Source organism: Microchirus variegatus, assembly GCF_963457635.1.
Source record: "Microchirus variegatus genome assembly, chromosome: 23".
Lineage (NCBI taxonomy): Eukaryota > Metazoa > Chordata > Actinopteri > Pleuronectiformes > Soleidae > Microchirus > Microchirus variegatus.
Window position 1 is genome coordinate 2,565,805 of NC_139824.1, and position 27,940 is coordinate 2,593,744.

Below are 27,940 nucleotides of genomic sequence, written 5' to 3' on the forward strand. Positions count from 1 at the left end.
TGTACCTGAATATTATTGGTACCGTTACTTATATTTCTGCAAAAATAGCCTATAGTGGCATTGCACCTTAAAGAGATATTTCACCACTGGGAAGATGAATGTCTATTAAAAACGGGTCATCTATGGAGTAGAAATATGAAATATTTGAAGAAAGTGCCTTTTTGGAAAAATTTATTTTCATGTACACAAACGACAACAATTCCCAGAATGCTCTGCGTGCCACGCTCACTTCAGGGGTCTGTTTCACAAAGCAGGTTCAACAAACTCTGAGTCTAACCCTGAACTCTGAGTTGATCTACTCTGAGATAGGAAACTCTGAGTTTTCGGTTTCAGAACAGCTGATTTGAGTTAGTTTGTTCAACTCGGAGTAGTTTCACCTCGAGTTAAGCGCGTGCACCACAAGTATAAAAAGACAGCATGAATGGAGCCCCGTTTCGACAAGTCACCATGACAACGGGGAAGCGGAGGGTGACGTTCTTCACCCACTGGAGTTGGAAAATATTAATGCGCGAGTTTGAGCATGTTTTTAGAAGGAAGTGTAACAGCAGCAAAAGAGAGGGAGACGGCGTCAGAGAGAACACTGCTGCTGATGCGGAAGTTTAAATGTCGTCCTTTGCACAATCACAATAATATTACAGGGGGAAACTGCTTGAGTTGTAGACTATTAATTTATTTCATTTAGGTGTAATCACTCGGGGGAGAAGCGCACTTGACAGCAGTTTAATATGAAACATAAAAACATTGTTCAAACAGGTAAAACCTTGGTATGATCTCATGGGATTAACCTCATTTTGATCATGTTTTACATAAAGTAAATATGAAGTGGCTGTTTGACTGTACAGTTGTTTTATCCCCAACATAATGCTGTTTTCACACAAATAAATGACTTCTCATTCTTTATATCATGTTCAAGTGCTCTGCATCTCTGACGTTGTATAAAAGAAAAAATTGTAAATTTGTAAATATAAAAATAATTTTAAAAAACGCAGCGCAACACAATTTCTGCTGTGATGTGAAAGCGTGACTCAAGTTGTTAATGTTGAAATGTAAGGACGGATTATGTTGTGAATGTAAATGATGAACTGTGACGTGAAACAGTTCCGCTCAAAAAGAAAAGTGTCTGGAAATGTAAGAACATCTATGCGCGGTCTGATAATCATCTCCTGACGAATATTTAATTCTCTGCACAGTAATGCGGCACCTTCATCCACGGGATCACTGTCAAAAGGACATGGTAGTGAAAATAGTCTCCACCTAATATAACTTCTAATGTAGACGCAGAACAGACTCCAAAACTCTGCTGACTGAATGAATGAGGAAATCAAATACCGTGTGTCTGAAAGAGGGCGGAGACAGAGAGAAAATCAAAGTTTGCGGAGAAAAACCTGGTCCCAACCAGGTTAGGTTCAAAGAGCATGTTACCATGGTAACTGACCGAGCGCTTAAGTTACCTCTCTCTGTGAAACAGGCTAGAGTTACTCCTCTTTCTCTGGTTTGACTTACCTCCCTTTGTGAAATTGAAAACTCAGTTTCCCTCATTTCAGTGTTAACAGACTCAGAGTTTTCACTAAACCGCCTTTGTGAAACGGACCCCAGATCTTTTAGCTCTGACTCACCTCCACTATCACAGAGAAGCGGATAGCGTTGTGTAGAGTTTACACAACTCACGCCTTGTTGAATTAGTTGGCGAATACATTACGGACCTGCAAATTACACAGGTTTTTTTTCTGTGGCGCTAAATTGTACCGGGACGTCCAGTAAAAACAACGAAAGGACAAGCAGTAAGTTCCCATGATTTGCGGGTCAGAGATTCAGTGCGGTGAAAGCTTCAAGTCGGCTATGCTAAGCTTCTTTGGAGTTTTTGAGAAGACACCGAAGACAAACCTGGAAACTCAGAGGGTTTACGATCTCCATTTCGAGCAGGAAGACGTAACTGAGAGATAAGACTGATGCTAATACTCCACTCTATTTCTGCTCATAGTATACGTTGTGATATAGTTGTCTGCAGTAAAGCGACAACATTGCCAAAGTAAGGTATGATAGACAATTACACATAAGTTATATATAAGTAAACTGTTAGCAAAGTAAAGTCACATTGCTTTCGCTGGAGAATAATGTCAGTGTCATTCAAACGTTTTATTGATATTCATGTTTGTTCACGAAGCCTATATGGACAACATTAGAATGTCCACAGCTCAACCAGTTCGCATATTTTGCTGAAAGATTCTTCTTCGTTCATGTTTTATGTGTAAATGTATTCCTTGTCCTTTACAGTTGAAGCATGGATTAATCAAGTCTTGGAGAAAATCTTGACACCATCCAGCTCTGCTCCTCTTCACCAGGCTCCTCCAGCTGTGCCACATCATATTCTCACTCACACCGCTCTACAGGTTTCATTATTTATTTTTTGTTTGCATGTTGTGTTAGACATGCTTTTAGGTTTGGCTCCTTGTTTATTTTAATTTGTACTCTTGAATATGATGGTAAAACATTTTCCTCTATGAATAAAGTTATTTTTTTCACCTTCACACCCTGCATGCATTTGTACACTTGTGCAGAGTAAAGACTTGTGGAAGGAGGCTGAATAGTTACTGATTTTGTTGTATTATATTACTATACTAAACAAGTTAGATTTACACCATAAACATTATGAAGTTGTAAACAAAGTAGCTCTAATTCTGAAGTGTTTTTCAAACATTTTCTCCAAATTAAATTTCACTTTTCATTCAATATTACTCTAATGGAGGAACACTAAGGGCTAGGAAATAAACCACAACATATATGAATAAAAATGTCTAATATTAATAGCCATAAAAAGAAAAATCTGACTTATTATAGCTCATCGAGAGCACCATCGGTCTTCATAGACACAGTACTGTTTTCAGGAGCATATTCTTCTGAACAACACAGGCAGTTCTCCAGTCTCTCTGGATCCACTCCATGGAGTGACGGTAAGGGAGCGAGCGGCGGCACATTCAAGTGCCCACAAAAAGTACTCCAGGCACCCGGTTTCCGACCGCGGGCACCTCACACTAAACTAAGGGTGCTTTCACACCTATAGCTCGATTGCTTTGTCCCACACCAGTCAGAAAAATGTTACAATGTAGCAAACAGACGTGGGTACGGTGTGTTTTCACATATACATAGTTCTAAACCAGGGGTCTCAAACTCAATTTGCCTGGGGGCCGCATGAGTTCGAGTCTGGGTGAGGCTGGGCAGCATCAAGTACTCAAAAAAAAAAGTCCAGAAACCCCCCCCCCCCCCAACAAAAATATATATTTTTTTAAATAGCGGGGCATGCGGAGCTTTTGAAAAACTAAATTAATTATTATGCCAATTCTGTAACATAGTTTTTGTAATGCGTTGTGTGTTATTATGGCTGGAGCTGTGTGTACTTACATCACCAAAGTCAAGGCATTGCAATTATAGAGGGTGCCCTTCACCTGGTGCGGGCCTTTTTTTCTGTGACGTCAGAGAGGTACGTAGGTGAAGCAAGAAGTAATGTGGTCTGTGTGTTTATATTAGCAAGCCGATCTCCGTCACTCTGCATATTTTGAGTTCTTCCTCTTGTTGTGAGAGCCACACAATAATAAGAGAGGCTGTGTATCAGCCTGCAGTGCTGTGAATAAAGAGACGCTCTTCAACGCAGACAAAGTCCCGTGGTTTAATGTGGTGTTGCCGTAACAAGCTAATCCGAGCTCAAGGAGCTAGCGGAGAAGCGCACAGCACTCGCCATCTGCTCAAAATGGTTTACTCTTTACTTACGTGAGCCAACTACTCTTTGGCCGGCTCACGCAGCGTGTCTGTTTTGTTTCCGGTCTAGCTAGATCCGGTATGTTGTTGTAGTTGTTCTAACGTTACCAGTTGCTGCAACAGCATGTGAAAAAAACTACAAAGTTTGCTCGGCCAAAAAGAGCGTTAATTGTGCGATAAAAAAATTGACGATGTTAAAATGGGTTCTCGTTAACCTATTAACTGATGGCACTAACACATACATAATGATCTTTATGATGAGGATCGAGTACAGTCACAATGAAATACAGTAGATCAGAGTAGATCTTAATAAAACGTGTCAACAGACTCAAGAGCGCACTTTTCATTGTTTTCACTCCCGTCTCAAGAAGACACTTTAGTGCTGTAATTAAGGGAATAACAGATAATAGATGCATCAGATGAGCTGATCTCTTTAGTTAATTGCTCAAATAGAGAGAAGAGAGTTCCATCTCGGGGAGTTCATTATCTGTGCTGTTTGCAGCCAAGTTTCGCTTTTGTGCAAAGAGACTTTCCAGCATTTAATTGGTCATGGCCGCTGTTTTTGCATGCGTCATCACAACATCGTTTTGGTGGTTACCGGGGGAAACGGGAGGAAAAAAATAGGGCATCTATAGGGCGTCTGGCCTAAAAGTAGGGTGTCTAATTTCTTAATATTTTCAGTACAGTACAGTCCGGGCGTCCCTGCTGGCTAAAAGCCTGCGCTTGGCTCCTGTCTTCGTCACATGACCACAATCTCACAGTCAGTCTTATCCTCGACTCGCTAGTTTTTCAGTAACGGAGTAATCTAATTAATTACTTTTCCTATCGTTGCAACTAGGGATGGGACTTTTCTGTCGACAAATCGGTCGACAATCGATACGTGCGCACCTCAACAAAAAAATCTAATTAAAAAAAGTCGAAGTGTCACAAACACGTAAAGTTCACGACCAACGAGGTTAAAGAAGCTGTGCACGAACAGGTGAGCCTGCTGTCCAGGCTCCCTGCGCTCTCAGATGATGGTGCGCGCAATGAGGAGGACGAGTCACCGGCCCGTTTTTGTGAATGGAATAGGTGAGGGTCGGTAAGGTAACTATTTTTATTTTCGCTGCTTTGATGGACATTACAGCTATGTTTTTGAACCTAAAACGACGTAGTGCACTGTAGAATAGTTTCCACCCCTGCATTGCAGCTGTAAAAAAATAAAATAATAATAATAATAAATCGACACATGGACCTCGACAATCGACTCTCAAAATGTCTGAAATTCCCATCCCTAGTTGCAACACCGTTACCGTTACTGAGAAAGCGTCACGTTACTTGAGTTACTACGCGAACGGGTTCAGTGAAGCACATCAGTGTCTGGCTTTCTGACAGCCTCACATCAGCTGCAGGGAGAGAGCAGGGGTGGAGATGAACACCGTTGTAAATGCGATGATGATTGGCTGGGTGGGCGCTTGCCCTGCTCACTCTGTCTCACTGTGCGCTCTAAGACAGACAATGGCGACGAGCCAGGGAAACATAGCGTTTCCAAAGTGGAAGTACCGACACTACTTCTTGCTTACTGAGGTCAAAGGAAGAATGTGTATGTAACATGCACACTATGCCCGGGGAGAAAGAGTTTATCCACGCTTATGAAGCACTTGTTGCTGCTGCTACTGCTAATCCCACCCCAAGCCCAGGTGCAGTTAGCATGAGCTCCAGAGAAGAAACTAATTACTTTTACAATGGGATACTAACTCAATTACTTTTTTGGAGAAGTAATTTATAACTATAACTTATTACTTTTTTCAGTAAGATGCCCAACACGGTCTGTTGAAAACCACGGTTATTAGGGATCGACCAATTATCGGCCGATATTCGGCATTTTCGCTTATACGTGAGGCTGCACTGGCCCGCTACACCCGTAGAGCTGCAGTCTCTCCACCTGCAGGTGCAAGGGAGAAGATGTCAGTCAAAACTAGCTGCAACAAAAATAATAAGAAATTAGACGCCCTACTTTTAGGCTATTATTACTATTTTTATTTAAATTACTATTATTTCCTCCCGTTTCCCCCGGTAACCACCAAAACGATGTGATGACGCACGTAAAAACTGCGGCCAGCATGCTCCTGTCTATACCCGCATAGAGTCTGTCCAAGATCAGTTTGGAACATTGCAACAAGATGCGAGTACACTGTGGAACAGCACCTATAACATGCTGGAAAGTCTCTGCGCAAAAGCACCCTCTTTATTGGTTTGCTCTTAATCAGGCTGAATCAGATGTAGCCTACCTGAGAGAACACAAGACATCATTAATTTAATGTTATTCATATCATAAGAATATTATGTAGTGGAGTGGACATTTAACAGACAGTTTTGCTCTCATAAATGAATATATTTTTTCTCTTTTTTAATTCTCACTCTTTCTTTTTGTTTCTCTTTTTCTAAATCCTCATTACAGATGGATGGATCCAAGAAGCGGGTGAAAAGTACAGTATGGCAGTATTTCACACAGCCAACCCCAGGAAAGGCAGTGTGCAATACCTGCAAAGAAATGAGTGATTATGTGTTCATGTTATGTTAATTATGTGTTCAAGTTATTTTACAAAAAGTTAAGGCCATTTTGTCAGTGTAAACAGTGTACTGTATTCACTTAAATCCCAGGTGTGTTTCTCTAAATTTTGACACCAAAATTTTTTACCGCAAATAAATATTGGTTCTACATATCGGCTATCGGTATCGCTTGGTTATTAATAATCGGTATCGGCCCTGAAAAATCCATATCAGTTGATCCCTAGTGTGTGTGACAGCTGTTTTCAATCAGCAGCTGCTATGTTGTGCAGCTTTTTTTCTCTCCCTCGTGCGCCACTGTCCTTATCGCCACTGCGGGCCACAGTTACTTTGATATCAAGTGGGGGGCCACAAAATATCAGCCCACGTGTCGGAGACTACTGTTCTCCGACCAAAGTAGACCGCAAAGACAATCGGCATCGGGAACCAGACTAACCCCGGATTTCCACCAGGTGCGTCAGCTCCGTAGAAAGTAAGGTCACCGGAACTGATCGCTGCCACTCTTATAAATGTGAGCATTTCCAACGGGTGCGCCACGGCTTCTTGTGTGAATACGGCCGGCTCGCAAGGCAGAGCTGCACTGCCATAACACACCCCAGATTACATTCACACCTACGCAAACGAACCGGGCCAACGGACCAAACACATTTGGTGAGCACCGAATGCTGTAGGTGTGAAAGCACCCTTAATCCCAGGCCGTGTCCCATGAGAGCTGTTCTACATAGTGAAGATTGACTGTAACCCGATATTTGCCTGATGATGCACAGCAGCTTTTCTAGAGCAGTGCTTTAGATGGGAGTGAGTGAATTCAGGAAAGTTCTTTCACCACAAATTAATACAATTCCCTTTGTTCCAGTATTGGTAAGAAACTTTTCACAGCAGGGTTTTGGGATTCAGTACCAAGACTTATTTGTCATTTCGAAAATCTAAAATATAATACAGAATTATTGTCCAACCAGTTAAAAACCATCACCGAAACCCTCACAGTCCTCACCCTGTAGCCCTCCAGGTCTCGCATCTGGATCTGAAGAAGTGACAAGTCTCGTAGGATTTGCAGGTTGTCCTTGTCCCACTTGAGAGCATTGCGGTAACACTTGATGGCCTCATCATACTTCTTATCCGAGCGCTGCAGTAGGCCATAGACGTGCCAGCCTGGGACACATAGGTTAAGGAAAACACACACACTCATAGGTGGCACAAACAATTGAATGTTATCAAACTGATATACAAAAGGGAGAGATAAGGTTTGAGGTATGATTTGATTTCATTAAGGTTGTGTCAACATGTCCATGGTTAGACTAGAGGATGAAAACTAGGGTTGTCGAAACGAGAGGAAGAAAAGCTACCACCACAACCACATGTCACCTCGCATTCAGACACAAAGAGTGGCCACTGGACCAGCAGTTAAAGGGCCCCTATTGTCTAAAATCAACTTTTTAATCATTTTAGTACTGATATTTGGGACTCAGGGGGCCATAACAGTCCCCAAAATGTGAGAAAACAAGACTCAGTCATGTTTTAGTGGTTCTACTTAGTGTAAGTATAGGCGATAAAACATGCTATGTTCAAACCTCCCGCGGAATTACGACATAGCGAGCATTTCACCGTGAATGTTGGCACCCCGCTAGGCAGAGTACTTCACAGCTCCACCGTAGCTCCTCCTTGTCCCTGTGAAATACGAGAGTGCAGGCGAGGGAGGAAGAGTGGCTGCACAGCGGAGCACAGTGTTTTACACAAACTTCCAGCCTCAGAGGATTTGTGTGTCCAGTGGATATATTTTATTTAAAAAAATGTTCACAAGCCCTTTGTTATTGATCGTGTATGTGAATTCCTATGCTAGAAAAACTCCTTGAACGCACCAGTTACGTGCCGCTGCAGTAATGTGGCCTTTAGCGAGTGACATGTGTGGATCAATAATATGAAGAGCTAGCGTTTGAAAGCACTGCAGAAAGATGTAGATGTTGTCCTACATTTCTTCTCAACCAAAGGCTGCCTTTCTGTCGTGTTTCCACGTTCTCTCTTCATTATTGATCCAGACACGTCACTTGCAGCTGCAGTAACACTTGTGCATTCAAGGTATTTTTCTAGCATAGGAATTTACATACACGCCACGGCGCATTAATGGTTTTTCTTCGATTCAAATGTTTTTATGATCGCGAGAAGCCAAATTCGTGGTCACTCTATGCATTATGGTGAAACGCAGTAACAACGGGTAAACGGACATTACTATGGGGTATACAGAGTGGGGGTTGGGACGACGGTGCATGACAATAGGTGATAAGTGGTGACAGTATGGCTGTGGATAGTAAGTTAGATCGACACTCCCCTGGAAGCAGTGGGTGTGTGTTTACCTGGGTCTCATTCACATGTAAATGACCAGTCACAAAACCGAGCATTCTGAAAAGGGCTGCTTTGGCAGGGTTATTGAACTGCTATTGTGCTTCATCCTTATCATATTTTAACTAAAGCATGACACAGACATGTTCATTAGGGAATCAGGAACTAGTTTAACTTGGGGTGATAGGGTATAATATGGGCTCTTTAAATCTCACATAGAGTGGTCCTGTTGCACATATGTTATGGAGGTCTACTTACATACATTAACTTGTTTTTATGGTCAAAAACCTCCTAGTTGCTGTAAACGAGCCGATAGAAATCTGTCTTTTATGATGCTGTGCTGAGCCGCGATATTTCAGACATAAATCTCACCCCCAGAAGACAGAGTGTGTAGTGATTGGCCAGCCAGCTAGCCTTCCCAACTGTCTTGTGATTGGCCAATACCCGGAAGTGACATATTCAGCACACCCGCTCTCAAAAGCACAGCTGTCAGTGAAACCACACCTCTCTGTATGAGCACAGATACTATTGTTGTGTGCTACACTGCTACACAGAACAATACATAAAAAAACTGAACATAATCTCTTGTTGAAAGTTGCAATGAAATAACTTAAAAAAATATATAGGGGGGGGGGGGGCTTATTCTGTTACCATTTCTTGTCCTTACACTCGTGTAGTCATATTCCCATCATCTGTTTTTGTTGTTTCATAAAAATGAAAAACTAAATAATAATAATATATATACTTAAGAGAGAAGGATCAAACAGACAAATATTTCTAATATCAAATCAAACTTCAAGCACATCAGCATGTTTGTGCGGGCCCTGAAGCTAGTGAATAACAATGTAGCCACATAACGTTCTGAAACGCACAGTGGCTTATAAAAAGACAAAACATGTTTTAATCCCTATATGTGACTAAGAATGAAAACTAACGTTACATAGATTAACGATGTTAATGAAAAGTCACCCTATAAGAAGATAGAAGGTTAAAAGGTTTGGGGTGCTGGCGTCACATCATCTCAGAGAAAAGATAAAATCGCAGTCGCATGGCATACAGTAACAATGGTAGTTTCATATCATCTACAGGTAGGCTATGTTGCATTAGTAACTTGTTTTGATTTGTATATATTAATATATTTAATTTTAGAAAGTGAGATAATAGTCTGGAAACTACACAAACATTTTTCCATACTTTTTTCCCTAATTCCATATTTATCCAGACCTGGAAATTACTCAAATTAAATTCCATACTTTTCCATGCTGCGTAGGAACCGTGTCCATTTTCATTCAAAGGTGAACACACACACACACACTCACTCACTGCAGCAGCCGCACATGCATATTGAGTAGCCATGTGTTTTCCCCGTGTGGAGCAGCTGATTGGTCGAAAAAACAACAAAAGCTCTGGAACATGATATTGTCACACCCAACTAGGAATCGATTCACGGCGATCAAACAACCCTAATTCAAATACAAAGTTTATGGCTCATACCCACAATACAGTATATATAGTGGCTTCTTCCAAACTTCAACTTGAACAATTTTGAAAAAAAAAAAAAATAATAATAATAATTTTGAAGAAAAAAAAATATGATAATTTTTCATGTTTTACTCGTTTTACGCTGGGCCGACTTGCGCCCCCTTTAGCCGTGGCGGACCACAATTGTGTGACTAGTTTGAAAGGTTTATATATCATACAAAATCAGGGTGCATGTCTGTCACCTTTTTCCCCCAAAGACGGAATGATTAGCTAAAAGAATACAATGACAGCATATTCCACTCAGATTTGTTGAGTAGACAGGAGACTTAAGTGTGAGAACGCACTTATTGACTGCCGGCGTGCATATTTCTCTCTGGCCTGACTGAGACAAGAAAGAACAGAGGGAAGATGAGCCGACTGTGCCTCTACAGAGATAAGAACTACAGAGGCACCTCAGGGCATCCAACACACACACATTCAGCTGCTTTCAGCTACATTCACATCACCTTTTTTCTTTTGAAAACAGCATTTGTAGACACAAAAATAGTGTTTTAACACTGTATCAGAAGTATCATCTGTGTACACAGTAATAGGGCTGAACGATTATGGAAAATAATCTAATTGCGATTTTTCGTGCCAATATTGCAATGCGATTATTTTTTAAAGGTCTTAATCTTCTGTATTATTAAACAAAGACAAGCAATACATCATAAGTATGGCCAATACTATATTACATTAAAAATAAACTGTTCTTTCCTGGAAGACAGACCTCTGTTATGATGACATGAGGTGATGCATGAATAGATTATTTTTATTTAACTACTTCAATCACAGTAGCATAATTTGGAACTTACAAACATCTGAACATAAAGTGCTGAGAAGGAACCCTGGTGTTAAAATGAAAGTCAGTCACAAGTCACACAAAGTGCAGATTGCATATGTGTATATATATATATATATATATATATATATATATATATATATATATATATATATATATATATATATATATATATATATGTGTATATATATATATATATATATATATATATATATGTGTATATATATATATATATATATATATATATATATATATGTGTATATATATATATATATATATATATATATATGTGTATATATATATATATATATATATATATATATATATATATATATATATATATATATATATATATATATATATATATATATGTATGTATATATATATATATATATATATATATATATGTATATGTATGTATATATATACATAAACATATATATACATATATATATATATATACATATCCACCCCCGTTCTTAACATTAGCGCAAGCTCGTTCGCACTACACACGCGCACACACACAGTCACTGAACAGCTGTTCGGACAGCGGCCGAAGCTCCATAGTCACCTTACCGACCCGCCCTCACCTATTCCATTCACAAAAACGGGCCGTGACTCGTCCTCCGCAGCGCGCGCATGTGAGAGCGCAGGGAGTTTTACGTGTTTTACACGCGCATGTCACGTGAACAGCGTATAATCGCAGCCTTTGCGGTTAGAAAATTGCACTTGATCATATCGCGATATTATCGCAAATGCGATATATAGTTCAGCCCTACACAGTAACACACCTACCGAGTACCGGTCTTAACCACTAAGCTACTCCACCCCAACGTGGATAAGGCCTAAAACATAGCACTAGAATTTTCAATCATGTCAGCAATGTTTTCAAACCTTTTAGTTTTTGAGGCTCTAAAATCGCAGGAGGATGACAAGCATATCCTGAGCAGATATGATACGCTGTTAAACAAAAGTAGAGTAGTCATCAGGAAAAACTGCCATGTAAGGATACAGACGTGGCTCCTGAGGTCATTGCGCAGTCCTCGTCTCACCAGGTCGTAGGCCTCCTCCTTTTTTCCCAGACAGTTCAGGGTCAAGCCCTTCATCGCCAGGGTCTCTGAAAGGAAGACAAGCAGAGTACAGGCCATTGTGAGGCATACACTGAATCAAGAGGATACATTTTTATCTTCTTCATCTACTCACCTCCATGCTCTGCAAACTTGGGGTTGGACAGGATTTGTTTGCAGAACTTGAGGCCGTTTCTGTACTGTTTGTGTTCGTAACATCGCTGTGAAAAGAAAGAGGAAGAAATCACATTAGGCAGAGAGAAAGAGGGTGCTGAGTCTAAGACTAAGTGGTGCAGGCTTGATACATACACAGATAATGCCATAGTACAGTCTATTGACGTCATGCTGTGACCAAAAAAAAAAAGAATCAAAAGCACAAGCCTTGAACCCACCCCAAATCAACTTGCCAAGTTTAATCCAAACTGGATTAAAACTTGTGAGAAGTGAGATACCTCAGATACAATATACACACTCCTACCAAGGGTTAAACCTCTTCTTCACGGTTGCCCCCGGGATCGGGGGCCGCGCGCCATCATCATGTCAGAGCGCAGGGAGGCTGGACAGCAGGATCACCTTTTCGTGCACAGCGTCTTTAACCTCCGTGGTTGTGAACTTTACGTGTTTGTGACACTTCGACTTTTTTTCCTTTTTTTTGTCGAGGTGTGCACTTGTCGATTGTCGATCGATTTGTCGACAAAAAAGTCCCATCCCTACATAAAACCATATCTAACTTTAACAAACACATACATGCTGCATACCCACAGAAAGGTCAGAAACTCAGCTAAAAGCTCATAAATCATTCTTATGTTCACGAAACACAGTTAAAACACCGATTGACAGTAGGAGTGGAAAAAACATGTCACAGCGCACACAACGAAAAACAAGTTCTTTTAAGACCAATATTGACATATAGATCAAATTAAATTGGTTTTTAATAATTTGGTACCTAAGAAATCTCAAATGGCACAGATGGTGCCGAGCTGAGCCAAAAGTGAGAACGCCCAGACATCTCTTTTTTAAAACCTCTGTAATTTCACTCTGCTTTATTTCACCAGCATCAGACTTTGCACAGCTCATGTCAACATGTTGTTACATAACCTCCATGTGTTTAAGCTCCTACTGCATATTTTAAGGTGATATTTGCTTTAAAATGCAATATTTTTTTTAGGCGAGAGAAAAAAAATCCTTCAGTTATGCTGTGTTCCATGTACATGTACTCTGACAGTGGCATCTACAGTGAAACTTACACCTCTGGTGGAATCTCACAAGTGTTATCTTTATTTTGATACCAAGATAATCCACATAGAGCTTGTAACTGCAGAAGTTTACTCTATTTAGTTTGGGCATGTCATTTTCGAGCAGGGACTCCATAAAGAGGGTCAGAGGTTTACTATCCATATAAATATTTATAGACTTTCGCACATAATGTTGAAATATTTTCCAACATAAAACTGCATTAATAAAAATGACCAGCATTTTATCATCAAGTTATATTGATATATAAAGAAGCACAACCAATACTAGGGGTGGGAATCTCTTGGCACCTCACGATTCGATTACGATTCAGAGGTCAACAATTTGATTCTAAACCGATTATCGATGCATCTTGATGCAACAATTTTTTACTTTAATACTTTGCTACTCATTTAAAAGTAAGATAAAGCAAAATAAATGTAAAAGTGGAAGTGCCCCCTCATCTGCCTCATCTGGTGCAGACAAACAGCCCTTTTATTTCTGTGCACCGCCCCTGCACTATTCTCTTCTCCCTCTCCTGCGCCGTTCGTCGCTCCTCTTCGTCTCCAAGCGCTCATTTCATATCTAAAGCAGACTGGATCATTTCTCTACGTGTTTCATCCCCACATAAAAATAATGATCTTTAACGAGGATGGAGTAGGGTCGCAAAGAAGTGCAGGTGATCTGAGTGAAACGTGGTGACAGACTCTGAAGAGCAGAGCGCACTTCTCGTTTTCACTCCGTGGTCTTAATCTTTGTGAAAGAAGACGCTTTAACGCTGCAATTACGGGAATAACAGATGCATCAGATGAGCTGATGTCTTTAGTTAACTGCTCAAACAGAGAGAATGTTCTCTGGTGCAAAGTGAATGTCGCGGGGAGTTCATAATCTGTGCCACACGCAGCCAAGTTTAGCTTTTGCGCAGAGACTTTCCAGTGTTTAACAGGTGCTGTTCCACCGTGTTGTAGCTGTGTTTCGACCGTCGAATTATCGGTGCATCCCTAAATATAATATATTTATTGACAAGAACGATGTAACCGTAATAATGACGCACTTGATGGTGTGACTTGGGTTTCAATCAACACCTGGACAAGCGTGCACTGCGAGGATTACATGGGGGAACTTGCGCTCGTTCCCCGGTATAGAAAAAGCCGAGGTGTATAAAAAAATCTATTTTAAATAAATAAACAAGCAACGCAAAGCCTGGCGGGGGGGCAAGTAAAGCCTGGCGGCCCGCTAGGATTATAATACACTGGGGGAAACCGAACAGAATGTTGCAGCAGGCGAAGTAATTTTTTTTTTTTATTCCGATTATTAACTTATCCGCATCTATTCGGAAGCGTTCTAGAGAGTATCACTATGCATCAAATAATCGATTATTTTTCCCACCCCTAACCAATACACTAAAAACTTTTAAAGCTTGTGATCTACTGTCAGGGCAGAGAGTTGTGGATGTGTGGATGAGAGAGATGGCCATTCATCGTCTCACCACCGACTTGACAGAATGTCAACTTAACATATGGGTGCCGTTGGTTACGAAATTACAAGTAATTCACTGTTGAGCCAAGTGAAGAAATACACCATCCACTGGTGAGCTAAAGGACAGAGGACATACTTTCTCCTGTCAGTTGTTTCACCTTCATAGATCAGTCTAGGTTAACTGTACATATGAAGGACAATATGCAACAAAGGTGAGTCTGCTGGTGCAAATTAGCTGATGTGTGTTGAGTCTGCTCAGTGAAATAACGGTGAAATGAATACACATTAAGCAACATAAAAGAAGTACTAGGGATGATAATGTCAACATCCGTTTCCTGTGGCCTGTTTACGACTACTGTATAGTTACAAGGGGGTGCACATTAAAACATAAACATAATTAGCAAGAGAAGAAGTCAAAGAGCATGAAAACTAATGTGAAGCTAGTTGAAGCGGCTCCTGAGCTGCACCTGTGCCAGATCGCAGTACCACGACTCATGCAGGGAGAGTGCAGCGACAACCATGATGCTACTATACAACAGTAGTTAGGGATGCACCTATATGAAAATTGTTGGCTTTTAGCCAGCAGGGCGTCCGGACGTCCTGGAATAATAAGAAATTAGACCTACTTTCAGGCAGGATGCCCTAAAGAAGCCCTATTTTTTCCTCCTGTTTCCCCCGGTAACCACCAAAACGATGTTGTGATGACAGGTGTGCCAGTCTATACCGGCTTAGAGTCTGTCCAAGTTCAGTTTGGAACACCAATAAAAAGATTCCAACAAGATGCGAGGACACGGTGGAACAGCACCTATTAAATGCTGGAAAGTCTCTTTGTGCAAAAGTGAAACTTGGCTGCAGCACAGCGCAGATTATGAACTCCCCGCGACAGAACTCTCTTCTCTCTTTGAGCAGTTAACTAAAGAGATCAGCACATCTCATGCATCTGTTATTTCCTTAATTACAGCACTAAAGTCTTCTACACAATGATTGAGACCACGGAGTGAAAACAATGAAAAGTGTGCTCTTGAGAATCTTTCTGGAGGGTTAAGGGGGGGGACACCCTCTAAAAAAAGTATACAATCTTCAGTCAGTGTTTGAGTTGTCACTTGAGAAAGCATCATGCCAAAAACAAAAGAAATCAGATATGAGAAAAAGGATTGTGGATGCTCACAAAGCAGCAGAAGTATATAAAGTCATCACAGCATTTCCAAGTGTCAAGAACTGGAGTGAGAAGCATTATCAAGAAATTCAAAGACAGCCACAAGATTTTGTCGCTTTGTCTTCGAGCATGACAACGACCCAAAACATACGCCGCTCTTGGTGAAGAACCACCTCCAGGGGCCCGTTTCACAAAAGTAGGATTCAGATATCCAGGATGATTGACTGAGCCTGGTTCAACGAATCCAAAACAAGGGCGTCCAGGCTCAGTTGGTTACACAAAGACCAAGCCAGGATGATCAGACACAGATTCATCGAGCCAGGTGAAACCAATCCTGGATAGGTGTGTGTACACAGCTTCCTCAAATAGACCTCGCTGTCGATCACAGGTTCTCAGATTCACCATGACAACTGCTGAGTTCTTTTCGTCCTGGAGGCTGAAATCCTCATGGAGGCGTACTCCTGCCACTAACTGTTTTAATTAATTATTAATAAATTCAACAAAATAACTGTTAAATATTATGATATAATGCTGACTCTTTATACATGTTCAAAGTATCCATATAAACTCGATATTGAACACAGAATACCTGAACTCATAAATTTCTCTCTAGTTTTTAATAAAACTAGTTAACCTATTATACCTTGTTAAAGCGGAACTAGACGGGAAGTTCCTATTATCGCTGTTTTTTTTGCTGTGTATCTGCGTCATTACCTTGTTTATGAAGCCTGACGGTTCGAAACAAACAGTTCAGCCATTGCTGAGAAAGTTGTGTTTTATTGTAATCTCGGGGCTCAACGAGATCACTGAAAATCCCGTTAACGTTACGTAAGCAGCGGTTCTCCTGAACAACCGATCGTCCTGCTCCGGGCGGTAGACCGGGCACATCCGGTTGCGTACATTGAACCGCAGAAGAAGAATAACGTCCGTTGTGGAGGTGTTTCACGAGCAACAGTGTCTTCTGACTCTGGGTCTGACTCCGGTTTAAAGTCATAAAGGGACTGCGGCGGGGAGTCGTGACGAAGCTATTTTTAAACACTGTTAAAACAATGTTTTGATAATGAGTAGCAATGCATCCACCGTTCCAGAGAGGGAGCTGCGCTTCTGAGAGCTGACGTGATAGATTACGTCACTTCCAGATACCTGGCCAATCACAACACAGGTGGGAAGGCTCTACGCTGGCTGGCCAATCACAACACACTCTGTCTTCTCGGGCGAGATTTATGGCTAAAAATAGCACGACTGACAAGCGCTTCGAAAAGGACAGATTTCAATCGGCTCGTTTACATCAACTAGGAGGATTTTGACCATAAAAACAACTTAATATATGTAAGTAGACCCCCATAACTCACATATATGTGCAACAGGACCACTCTATGTGACCTTTAAATATTATGAATATTAAAATGCTAACCACACCTGCCATATCTTCAAAGTGTCCAAATGTCATGAAAAAGCATACACTATGTTTATTCAATTTCACGAAAAAGCATACAATACGTTCAAACTTTCCATTCAATGCATTAATAAAGAAATGGAGGCTTAACAATTTTTTATATGATAATTAATAAATGTATATTATAATGTAATAAATATTATGAATAAGTGCTAAATAAACCCATGATATCCTCAATGTGTCCAAATGAGCTCAATAATAAAGAAAAAATGCCTTAACTTATTTTGTGTTCACTAATAAGTTAACCAGTTAACCAGTTAACTTATTATGTAACTATTACCAATCATAGCCAAAGTAATAATGATTGTACCTGTAGATAGTTGTTACATGAATCATTGTACAACATTTGAAGGCAATATCTCCATCAGTCTGGAAGATAAAGCTGAAAATGTGTTTTTAGCATAATAAATTAATTAATTTGCTAATTAAAAATAAACTTACAAAGATAGGGATAATTCTCAGGTGGTATGTGATGCCCATGCAAATTTTTAAGCCAATACCTGCAATACTTTGGAAGATACAGGCAAAAATATGGTTTTTATCATCATTAATTTTTATCATTAATTAGTTAATTAATAATAATGGTAGACAGCTCAAAATCAATAGGGATCATCTACAGGTGGTATGTGACCCATAAAAAAAATTTGTTTTAATCTCAAACGCCTTTCCAGTTATCGCGTTTACGGCTAAAATCTGCGGACGCAGACGACGCGGACATGCGAGACCTATTCCATAATATCCGCGCGCGTTTCTCGCAGATATAATTATTGTAATCAATGATTACAAATGTTTAGATAATGACTGTGGGTATAGTTGAATGCGAAAACAGTGTATGAGATTTAATAAATCCTGGAACTTAGCCTGCTCCAGACCAGGCCAACACCACAGGATAATTCTCCATGGTAACTTATGTCATAACATATCCTGCTTCTGAAAAACCGGATCACGGATAAATTAAGCCAGGATAAGCAATATATCCTGGCTTAATCCCTTATCCTAGTTTTGTGAAACGGGCCCCAGAAGACCAAAGTGAACATTGTTGACTGGCCTGCTCAAAGTTCTGATTTGAACTGAAGATGAAGGTCCATGCCAGAAGCCCATCAAATCTGGAGGAGCTTGAGAGATTTGCCAAAGAAGAATGGTCTGGGATTCCTCAGGAGACATGTCAGAGACTTGTTAAAACTGCAACAGCAGGCTGTTATCGAGCAAAAAGGATACACAATTGACTATTAGCAATACGGAGGCTAATAATTATGACCCTGGTAGTTTTTGTTTTTTGTTCTATAATTTAATTTCTGTATGCAAAGTCAAGTAATGGAAGCATCCAAAATGAATCTAGGATGTTTGAAAAGGGTGTGTTAAAAATGATATGCTCTGTTCAAAAGAACTTGGGAAATACAGACACATTTTCCGAGGAGGGCAAATACTTTCATTCTCAGGGGCAGATATATAAATTAATGTGTACTTTTATGAACACCATTTGCTGCTCTAGGTGTGTTAGTGCTAGGATGTTAGGCCATCTGACATTACATAAAAATCAAACCAAAAAATGTTCCTGCTAATCTTTTACATATATACGTGGATTTTGCATAATAGTCCCCTTTTAATTCTACGAGAACGCACAATTGTGCCACAAGAGTGAGATCCATCTAACTTCATTAACTGTGTGCGGAGCGTCACACACACGCACTGTGAGCGCAGAGCAGCGCACACACAAAGTCACAGACGCACACATAAACGGAGTCACATACGAGCTCTGGATGTTCAATCTCCAAACAATGTGAGAAAAAAAAACACAGCTTCAGGTCCTAAAGCACCATCTCCTTGTGGACGGCCCCTAAATCATTGATTTAATTATTTGACATTTTTTCCATTGGACATTATGGCCAGTAGTGGTGCAACGGATCATCATTGATCCATGATCCGTTCGGATCAGTTATTTCGGTTCGGCACACGCATGATCCGCGGATTGATTTATGAAAAAAAAAACTTGTGCGCATGTTCAGTCCACATACAGTGTGGTCATGGCGAGCGGAGGAAAGAGGAGCAGAGGAGCTTGAACGCCCCGCGTCATTTAAATCCCTTGTTTTGGGGGAAAACCGTGACGGAAGATATGACATATTTATAGTTTGACAGAAACGTCAGCGATGATCAGCTCCGCCTCTATGGACCCTCGGTGCACACAGTGGTCGGCAGAGAGCAGGGTTATCTCGGCTTGTCCTGAGGACCAGTCGCAGACCTTGCCATCGCCGTTGTCCCTTGCCATATCTAACTTTAACAAAGACTGCATACCCACAGAAAGGTCAGAAACTCAGCTAAAAGCTCATATGAACCATTCTTACGTTCACGAAACACAGTTAAAACACCGATGGATCAAACCAGCAGGAGCGAAAAGTGCACACACTGAAAAGCAGCACCGGAGCATCAGCGTGATTATGTAAACAAAAAAAATGTGTCGACTGGACAACGGAGAATCGACAGATTCCAGCAGTGCCATTTGTCACTCTACGACCAAGATTCACAGATCCAGCCCCAAAATAAGAGCAAAACAACAACTGACTTTGAAGAAATACAAGCAGAAATGTTGTCTTACCTTTGCCGTTTATCAAAACAAGTTATTTCTACTGGAACAAAACCACATCTAATGAAGAACTACACTTCCACATTATGTGGACCTGATTTTTATTTGTATTTTCTAATTATTTAGAGTTTGACAATAACACAGCAGAATGTAAATGGCTTTGTCAAAACAAATTACTTTACAAAGCCACTTTTTTCAATCTTTTGTGTTCAGAAAAAAGATCGTTTTGTTAGATGCCATGGGTATAAAGTTAACAACGTTAAGTAAAGTAAGTGATAGGGATGCACTGAAGTTTGACCTGCCGATACCGATTTTAGCCTATTCCGATTTCAATTTTTTTTAAATTTCTCAAAAATGATACTCGAATACTCCCTCTTAAAAAAACCCAATATAGTCTCATAGTATTTGCATCGCGCATCTGGTGTGCGTTGCATCAGCTGCATCTGGGGGCTTTCAATCAGCCAGACTGTCAGGCGATGACGTCAATAACAGGACGAACTAATACAACGAGACATAACTACCTGTAGATGTAGTTCCTATAAGTTTAAACATATTTCACAACATATTACCTACACTAAAATAAGTAAATGAACTAATGACCGAGAGCGCAGACCTCACTCTCTCTCTCTCTCCCGCCCCCTGTCAACAATGCCTCGCGCTCTCTGCGCACACAGGTTTAAATGACAAACAAACAAATGCTGATCAAAAGTTTTGTGCAAGTGATTTAAGGTCCCGACCTGGCTTTTAGCTAGGATTTCTTTAGAGGGTGTCCCCCTTGCCCTCCAACCCCTCCAAATTTTCAAGAGCTTTTGAAAATTTGAGGTAAAAATGGGGCATTCTGAGGCTTTTTGAAGGATCATTATAGTGACTCATGAAGTAAGGGCAAGTAACTGAAAATGGAAAAAAACTAAAAAACCTAAATTAATTATTATGCCAATTTTGTAACATTTATTTATTTTCGTTTGTTTTTTTAAATCTAATTTTGTATTTGTGGCTGGGACTGTGTGTACTGACATCACTAAAGTCAAGTCATTCCAATTATAGAGGGTGCCCCTCATCTGGTCCGGGCCTTTTTTTTTGCGCACCGCCCCTGCTGACTCTGCACTTCACTCTCCTGCATTGTGCGCCACTGTATGCAGATCATTCGCATCCAACACAGAAGGGAGGGATGGATTTCTGTATGCGCAGTTTTAACCACATCCATATAATATGACACATACATAATGATCTTTATGACGAGGATCGAGTACATTCGTGATGAAATACAGCGGATCCAAGTAGATCTTAGAAAAATGTGTTGACAGATTCTGAAGAGCGCACTTTTTATTGTTTTCATGCCATGGTCTCATTCTTTCTTTAGAAGACGCTTTAGCGCTGTAATTAAGGGAATAACCGATGCATCAGATGAGCTGATCGCTTTAGTTAACTGCTCAAAGGGCGAGAGGGAGAGAAGAGAGTCCTGTCGTGGGGAGTTCATAACTGCAGCCAAGTTTCACTTTTACGCAAAGAGACTCCAGCATTTAATATGTGCTGTTCCACCGTGTACTCACATCTTGTGGTATACGCGCGGACATAGACAGGCGCGTGCTGGCCGTTGTTTTTGCGACCAGCACGTGCCTGTCTATACCCGCGCATCATCACAACATTGTTTCAGTGGTTATCGGGGGAAAAATAGGGCGTCTTTCGGGCGTCCTGCCTAAAAGTAGGGCGTCTAATTTCTTATTATTTTCAGTCGCCCTGCTGGCTAAAAGCCTGGTCCCGTCTCTTGTCCCAAATACGACAGGCTTCGTTGAGTGATTGAAACAAATGTATAAACATTAATGAAACGTTTACATGCAGAGTGCGCCCACTCGCAAAGCAGACAGCAGCGCCGCGGATGTTGTGTAATCAAATACACCGGTATGGCGGTATATTAAAAATTCATATCATAACGGGAAAAAAACGGCATTAGGTGTGAACCGGTATACCGCCCAGCCCTACACTCTACTACATGTGCGTGTAGCCACGTGCACGTGTGTTGCTGATGCTGTGCGATGCGGGTGCATTTGATCGGCTTATTAAAATCGGAATACTTCTGACTGACCGGTGCATCCCCACTGCGGGACGAATAAAGGACTATCTTATCTTATCCCTAGTAAGTGAGTACCAGAGAGAGAGCATTTTCATAATTTAATAATAAAAATGGGTTGCTGCCAAAAATGTGTTTTACATTTTGTAAATTGTTATTTAACTGCAAATTATACACATACATCTGATCTCCTGTGTGATTAGTCTGTACATTTTAACATTAATAGACTCAGATTGCAATTCATTGCTCGAGAAACGAATTCATTGTCATAGTATGTGAACCCCCTGAAATAGCCTTGCCCCCCCCAAAGATAAAAGTCTAGCTCCGCCACTGATTGTGTATCCGTCACCACGTATCCGTATGAAGGCTCTTATGAAGGCTCGTATGAAGGCTCGTATGAAGGCTCGAGGGGTCCCCGAGGTTACGCAGTCGGATCTGGTTAGCTAGCGTTAACCACAAACGTCAAATCAGGTGCCTCGTTAACGTGACCAAGCCTGGGACATGTCAAATGTGCAACTCTACATATCAGCGTACGGAAGTTTATGCAGCCAACAGCCAAATACAGTTCACAACACAAATAAAAGCAGCATGGGACTGAACAACATACGAATGTTGCGCCGGCTAACGAGTTAGCCATCGTGGGACCTAGCGACAGCGCTAAGTTGTGTTTGACAAGCGACGAGGCCTGTGTTCAATAACTACCACAGTCAGCTCCATTATCACAACAAGCACTTTTGTATTTAATGGTAGAGTCGGGATAAATAAAACAAAATAAGCTTAAAACCACGAGCAGCCCCTGTTGTTTCGAGTTTCGGTGACAACGCACATTTGGACCGGGGCAGGCTAGCTAACTCATTCAATAATGCCATTTTGTAAACCAGGCTGTGGCTAATACTAACACCGGAAAGCTACACCGACTCTCCGTCTGAGCTTTCAGTCCGTCATTTGCCGCTGGAAGCTCGACACACTCACCAGGATCCTTTTGAAGAGAGCGTTCTCTTTCGGCGGAAGAGTAACTGTCGGCATTGTAGCGTTAGCGTTTCCTCCCTCGACCTCAGCACATGTAGCTAAAGTTACCCCGGGTAGTCCAGATGAGTAGAGCTGAGTGAGTGATGGCCCTGGCCCTGGCCCGGCTCGTCTGTTTCTGTCTCTCCGCTCGATTTCTCCGTTTTCTCTCCGCACTCACTTCCTCCTCACGTGGGGGCGGAAGCCAGGCCACTATCCAAAATGGCAACGGCAGAGTTTCTTCTTCTTTGGTTCGACAAACTAGACCCAACGATGGCGTATTGCTGCCCCTACTGTTTTGTGAAGATATTCCATCAGTTTAATTGTCTTTGTCAAAGAATCCATATTTAAGAGTGTGCGCATATTGAAAACAGTTTCTCCATCTGCTCCAAGTTTCCCGAAGAGAGACTGTCTTTGACTGGAGTGTAGTTTGCATTGGAGAAGTACATGTTTTACTGTCTCCCTATCTCCACACTCACATTTACCATCAGAATGCTTACCAATCAGAGCCAGCCCACCCCTCAACCCACAGTGTTCAAGCCTCAATCTCGAGAGTACCACAGAGTCTTTTCTACTACACCTAAAAGTGCTCTTGTCTTGATAACACTTTCCTGCACCGAAAAGTCTTCCTTTCCTTTCCCCAAGATTTTTGCCACTTCTTTTTTAGAGACCTTGTAATTTCCTCCCCGGGAGGATGTTTGTCTTATCGTCACTATCGGTTCATGAAGTTACTGTTAAATGTGATGAACACTTGAAGAATAAGCAGCAATATCACAAAATGCACCCGTCAAAAATGTAGGAAATGTTACTTTTAAAAACTACTTCTACCAAAAAGTAACTGAATTAGTCACTGAGTTACAAATTATAAAAGTAACTAGTTACTAGGAAAAGTAACTATTGTGTTAGTTTCAAGTACATTTTAAATGCTCAAAGATTTTTAACAGAACAGAACTTAAAATTCATGTGCATGTTCAATTATTTCTGATGAATATTATAATGAAATGGACACCTAATACAATAAATTACTAACAGAAACAGTGGACACAAATCTAAACTATTTTAATGTTGCTGTGGGACGAAGTGAATCTAACATACCTGGATAACAGTTTGTTGGTCTGAGACAAAACGTGTTGGGCCAAAAAATCAAGCTTCAGTTGTTTTGATGTTAAAGTCTCCTTTGGTGTTAATGGTCACTCATTTCATTGACATTGAAAGATGTTTCATTAGTTCGGAATAGCTTGACACCGGTGTGGAGAAGCACTTTTGTCCAGGGCATAATGTGCATATAACGTGTAAATTATTTCCTTCAATTTAATTTAAGGAAAAATAATGGCTATACTTCAAGTCCAGTTTAAGGATTATCCAGGCTCGCCATTCCTGTTGTTGATCGTTTACTCACTTGTGTCATGTGTGTGTGCGACTATGCTTGCTTTCGTTTGTGTGTCAACAATACCTGCCCAACTCTACCTCTGATTGGCTAACAATGAAATTTTAATCTACCTCAGCTAATCATCATCACTTATGCGGTTGTGTCATGTGGAAGAACAGTAAAAAAAACAACAAAAAAAACAATCACTTTTTTGGACTTTCACAGACAACATGTACAAAAGAAGCTCTAACCCTAACCAGAACAGTGTAACTAGTATGGATAGACAGGAAGTCTATAGATTACTCCCTGTGTAGTATTTACAGTCAGGTCCATAAATATTGGGACATTAACACAATTATCTTCTTATTGGCTCTATACACCACTACAATGGATTTGAAGTGAAACAAACAAGATGTGCTTTAACTGCACACTTTCAGCTTTAATTTGAGGGCATTTACATCCAAATCAAGTGAACGGTGTAGGAATTACAACACTTTCTATATGTGCCTCACACTTTTTAGAGGACCAAGAGTAATGGGAAAATTGACTGAAAAGCTATTTCATGGACAGGTGTGGGCTATTCCTTCATTATGTCATCTTCAATTAAGCAGGTAAAAGTTCTGGAGTTGATTCCAGAGTGACATTTGCATTTGGAATCTGTTGGTGTTAACTTTCTATATGAGATCCAAGGAGCTCAGCTGTCACTGTCAGTGACTATAAGCTTTATCAAAAAGGAATGTTTTAAAGGGAGACTGTGTAGTATTTATGGGTTTATATAACCCAAAATCCACTTTTGTATACATATTATGTGCTCCTGCATTGTCTAGTCGCTGTATAATATTCTTTGTTTTATTTTCGTAGTGTTTCAAAAAGTCATGTAAAATAACATGGTCACAGGCCGCTACCATGGATGTATTATGCATTGCCACGACGCCATGTTTCTACGGGAGCCTGTAAGGACAAACGCGAGAGAACAAATCAAGGGTCTCTTTACATGTAGCGGAAGTCCCGCCTCCACTCTCTCCGCTTCGTCTACGGCCGCGGTAGCTCGCCCTCTCCCTCACCTCACGAACCTCATCTGCTGACACAGAGAAAGACGACGAGGACGACATTTGACCGGCTGAGGATACCGTATCGCTCAGGGAAGGGAGGGGGTGTGCAGAGGAGCAGTTCTTTGTGGGAAAAATTTCAGCCTCTCCTCTAGATGGCACTATAAACTACTTACTTCACCTTTAAGTCCAACTTTAAATACAGAGAGAGTGTCCACCTCCCGAACTGTCATAGGGAGCTGGTTCTATCGGAGAGGAGCGTAGTAACTGAAGGCTCTGCCTCCCATTCTGCTCTTACAGATTCTGGGAACCACAAGTAAGCCTGAATTTTGGGACCTAAGTGATCTGTTAGGGTGGTACGGTAAAAATAGGTCTTTCAGGTATGAATGGGCCTGACCATTTTTAGTGCTTTGTACATGAGGAGAAGAATTTTTAACTTGAATTCTAAACTGTATGGGGATCCAGTAAAGAGAAGCTAGTACTGGAGTTATGTGGTCTCTCTTTCTAGTTTCTGTCAGAACTCGTGCTGCAGCATTTTTAATTAACTGAAGGTTTCGAACAGACTTGCTGATAATAAGGCATTACAGTAATCTAGTCTAGATGTGACAAAGGCGTGAAGTAGGACAGAATGTTTCTAATTTTCATAATGTTCCGCAGGTGGAAGAAGGCTGTTTGGTAAAATTTGGTTTTATGTGTGAATCAAAAGACATGTCCTGGTCGAAGATAACTCCAAGGTTCCTCACAGTGGAACTGGAAGCCATGGTAATGTCATCTAAAGTGACAATGTGGTCAGAAAGTTTTTCTCTAAGATGTGTAGGGCCGATATATAATGAGTTTTTCTGAGTTTAAAAATAGAAAGTTACAGGTCATCCAGGACTTAATGTCTCTGAGACATTCCTGGAGTTGAACAACATATTTCATCCGGCCTCATTGATAAATATAACTGCGTGTCATCTGCATAACAATGAAAGTTTATGTTGTGTTTTCTAATAATGTTCCCTAAAGAAAGCATATATAAAGTAAAAAGTATAAGTAAAAGTATAGGCCCAAGCACGGAGCCCTGTGGACCACAATTAACTTTTGTTTGTAATGAGTCATTATCATGAACATGAACAAAGCTAGTTCGTCTCTCCTTAAAGAGAGACATAACAACTGCTACTTAAAAAGTTTTGGGCACATATCCAGTTAATAAGGATAGATTAATTTGATTCAATATAGAGCTGTTAATTAAAGGAAAAACATCCTTAAACAGTTTCGTGGGGATGGGCTCTAACTAATAGGTTGATGGTTTAGATGATGAAACTAATGACGTTAACTCAGGGAGATTTATAGGGAAGAAACTGTCTAACTGTACACCTGGTGCTTCTAAAGGTATTGTGCTCAAAGTTGAGTCAGTACAACTATCAGGGAGGAGAAGGGTCGTCTCTCTCCCGACCCTTCAAAAATAGCTGCGGTGAAGGAATGGCCAACCTCGACTACCCGGAAGCAATTACAACGCTTCCTCGGGTTTGCTAACTTTTACCGTCGCTTTATCAAGAACTATAGTCGCATTGCTGAACCCTTAACAAAACTCACATCTCCCAAACAGACTTTCCTCTGGTCCGAGGCACTCGAAGCAGCATTCCAACAACTAAAGGAGATGTTCACCACGGCCCCTATCCTGCTTCACCCCAACCCCGAACTACAGTTCGTCGTCGAGGTCGATGCGTCCGACACTGGAGTGGGGGCGGTTTTCTCCCAATGGGACCCCAGCGACCAGAAGCTTCCCCCCTGCGCTTTCTTCAGCCGCCGTCTCTCCCCCGCCGAGAAGTACTACGACGTGGGGAACAAGGAGCTTCTGGCCGTCGTCCTCGCTTTACAGGAATGGCAACATTGGTTGGAGGGAACCGCCCAACCCTTCATTGTGTGGACAGATCACAAGAACCCGGCGTATCTTCAGGATGCCAAAAGACTAAACTCTCGGCAAACTAGATGGGCCCTCTTCCTGGGTCGTTTCAGTTTTGCTCTGACCTTCCGTCCTGGTACCCGCAACGTCAAACCCAACGCTCTCTCTCGTCTTTACTCACCTGATCCTCCGAACCAGGAACCTGAACCCATCCTGCCTTCCTCCTGTATCCTGGGCGCAGCAGCCTGGCCCATAGAGACCAGAGTCCGCACAGCCCAGCAGACCGAACCCGATCCTGGAGGTTGTCCCCCAACCGATTGTTTGTTCCCCGAGGCCATGCGTTCGGAGGTCCTACAGTGGGGGCACTCGTCGAAACTCGCGTGTCATCCTGGAACCCCCACAAACTCATTCATCAAACAGCGGTTCTGGTGGCCCTCCATGAATCACGACTCGGCTACCTTCGTCTCTGCATGCCCCGTCTGCGCTCGGGGTAAATCATCTAACCGTCCACCTGCCGGACTCCTGAACCCCCTTTCCATCCCTCATCGCTCCTGGTCCCACATCGCTGTCAATTTCGTCACTGGTCTCCCCCCTTCCGATGGCAACACCACAGTCGCACAGGTACGCAC

At 41.3% G+C, this 27,940-nt stretch overlaps 1 protein-coding gene across 1 annotated transcript in view; it reads right to left on the bottom strand.

Annotated features, from left to right (window-relative positions):
• The window catches only part of naa15b (N-alpha-acetyltransferase 15, NatA auxiliary subunit b), a 42,342-nt gene extending 19,264 nt beyond the window's left edge, over nt 1-23,078 (bottom strand). Inside the window, exons 1-4 of the mRNA XM_083909606.1 lie at nt 22,976-23,078; nt 12,167-12,251; nt 11,976-12,080; nt 7,298-7,455 (exon numbers count right to left, since the gene is read on the bottom strand). Of these exons, the coding sequence (XP_083765732.1) occupies nt 7,298-7,455; nt 11,976-12,080; nt 12,167-12,251; nt 22,976-23,029 (402 nt within the window). The 5' untranslated portion in view covers nt 23,030-23,078. The remainder of the gene's footprint in view (nt 1-7,297; nt 7,456-11,975; nt 12,081-12,166; nt 12,252-22,975) is intronic.
• Between the last annotated feature and the right edge of the window lie 4,862 nt (nt 23,079-27,940).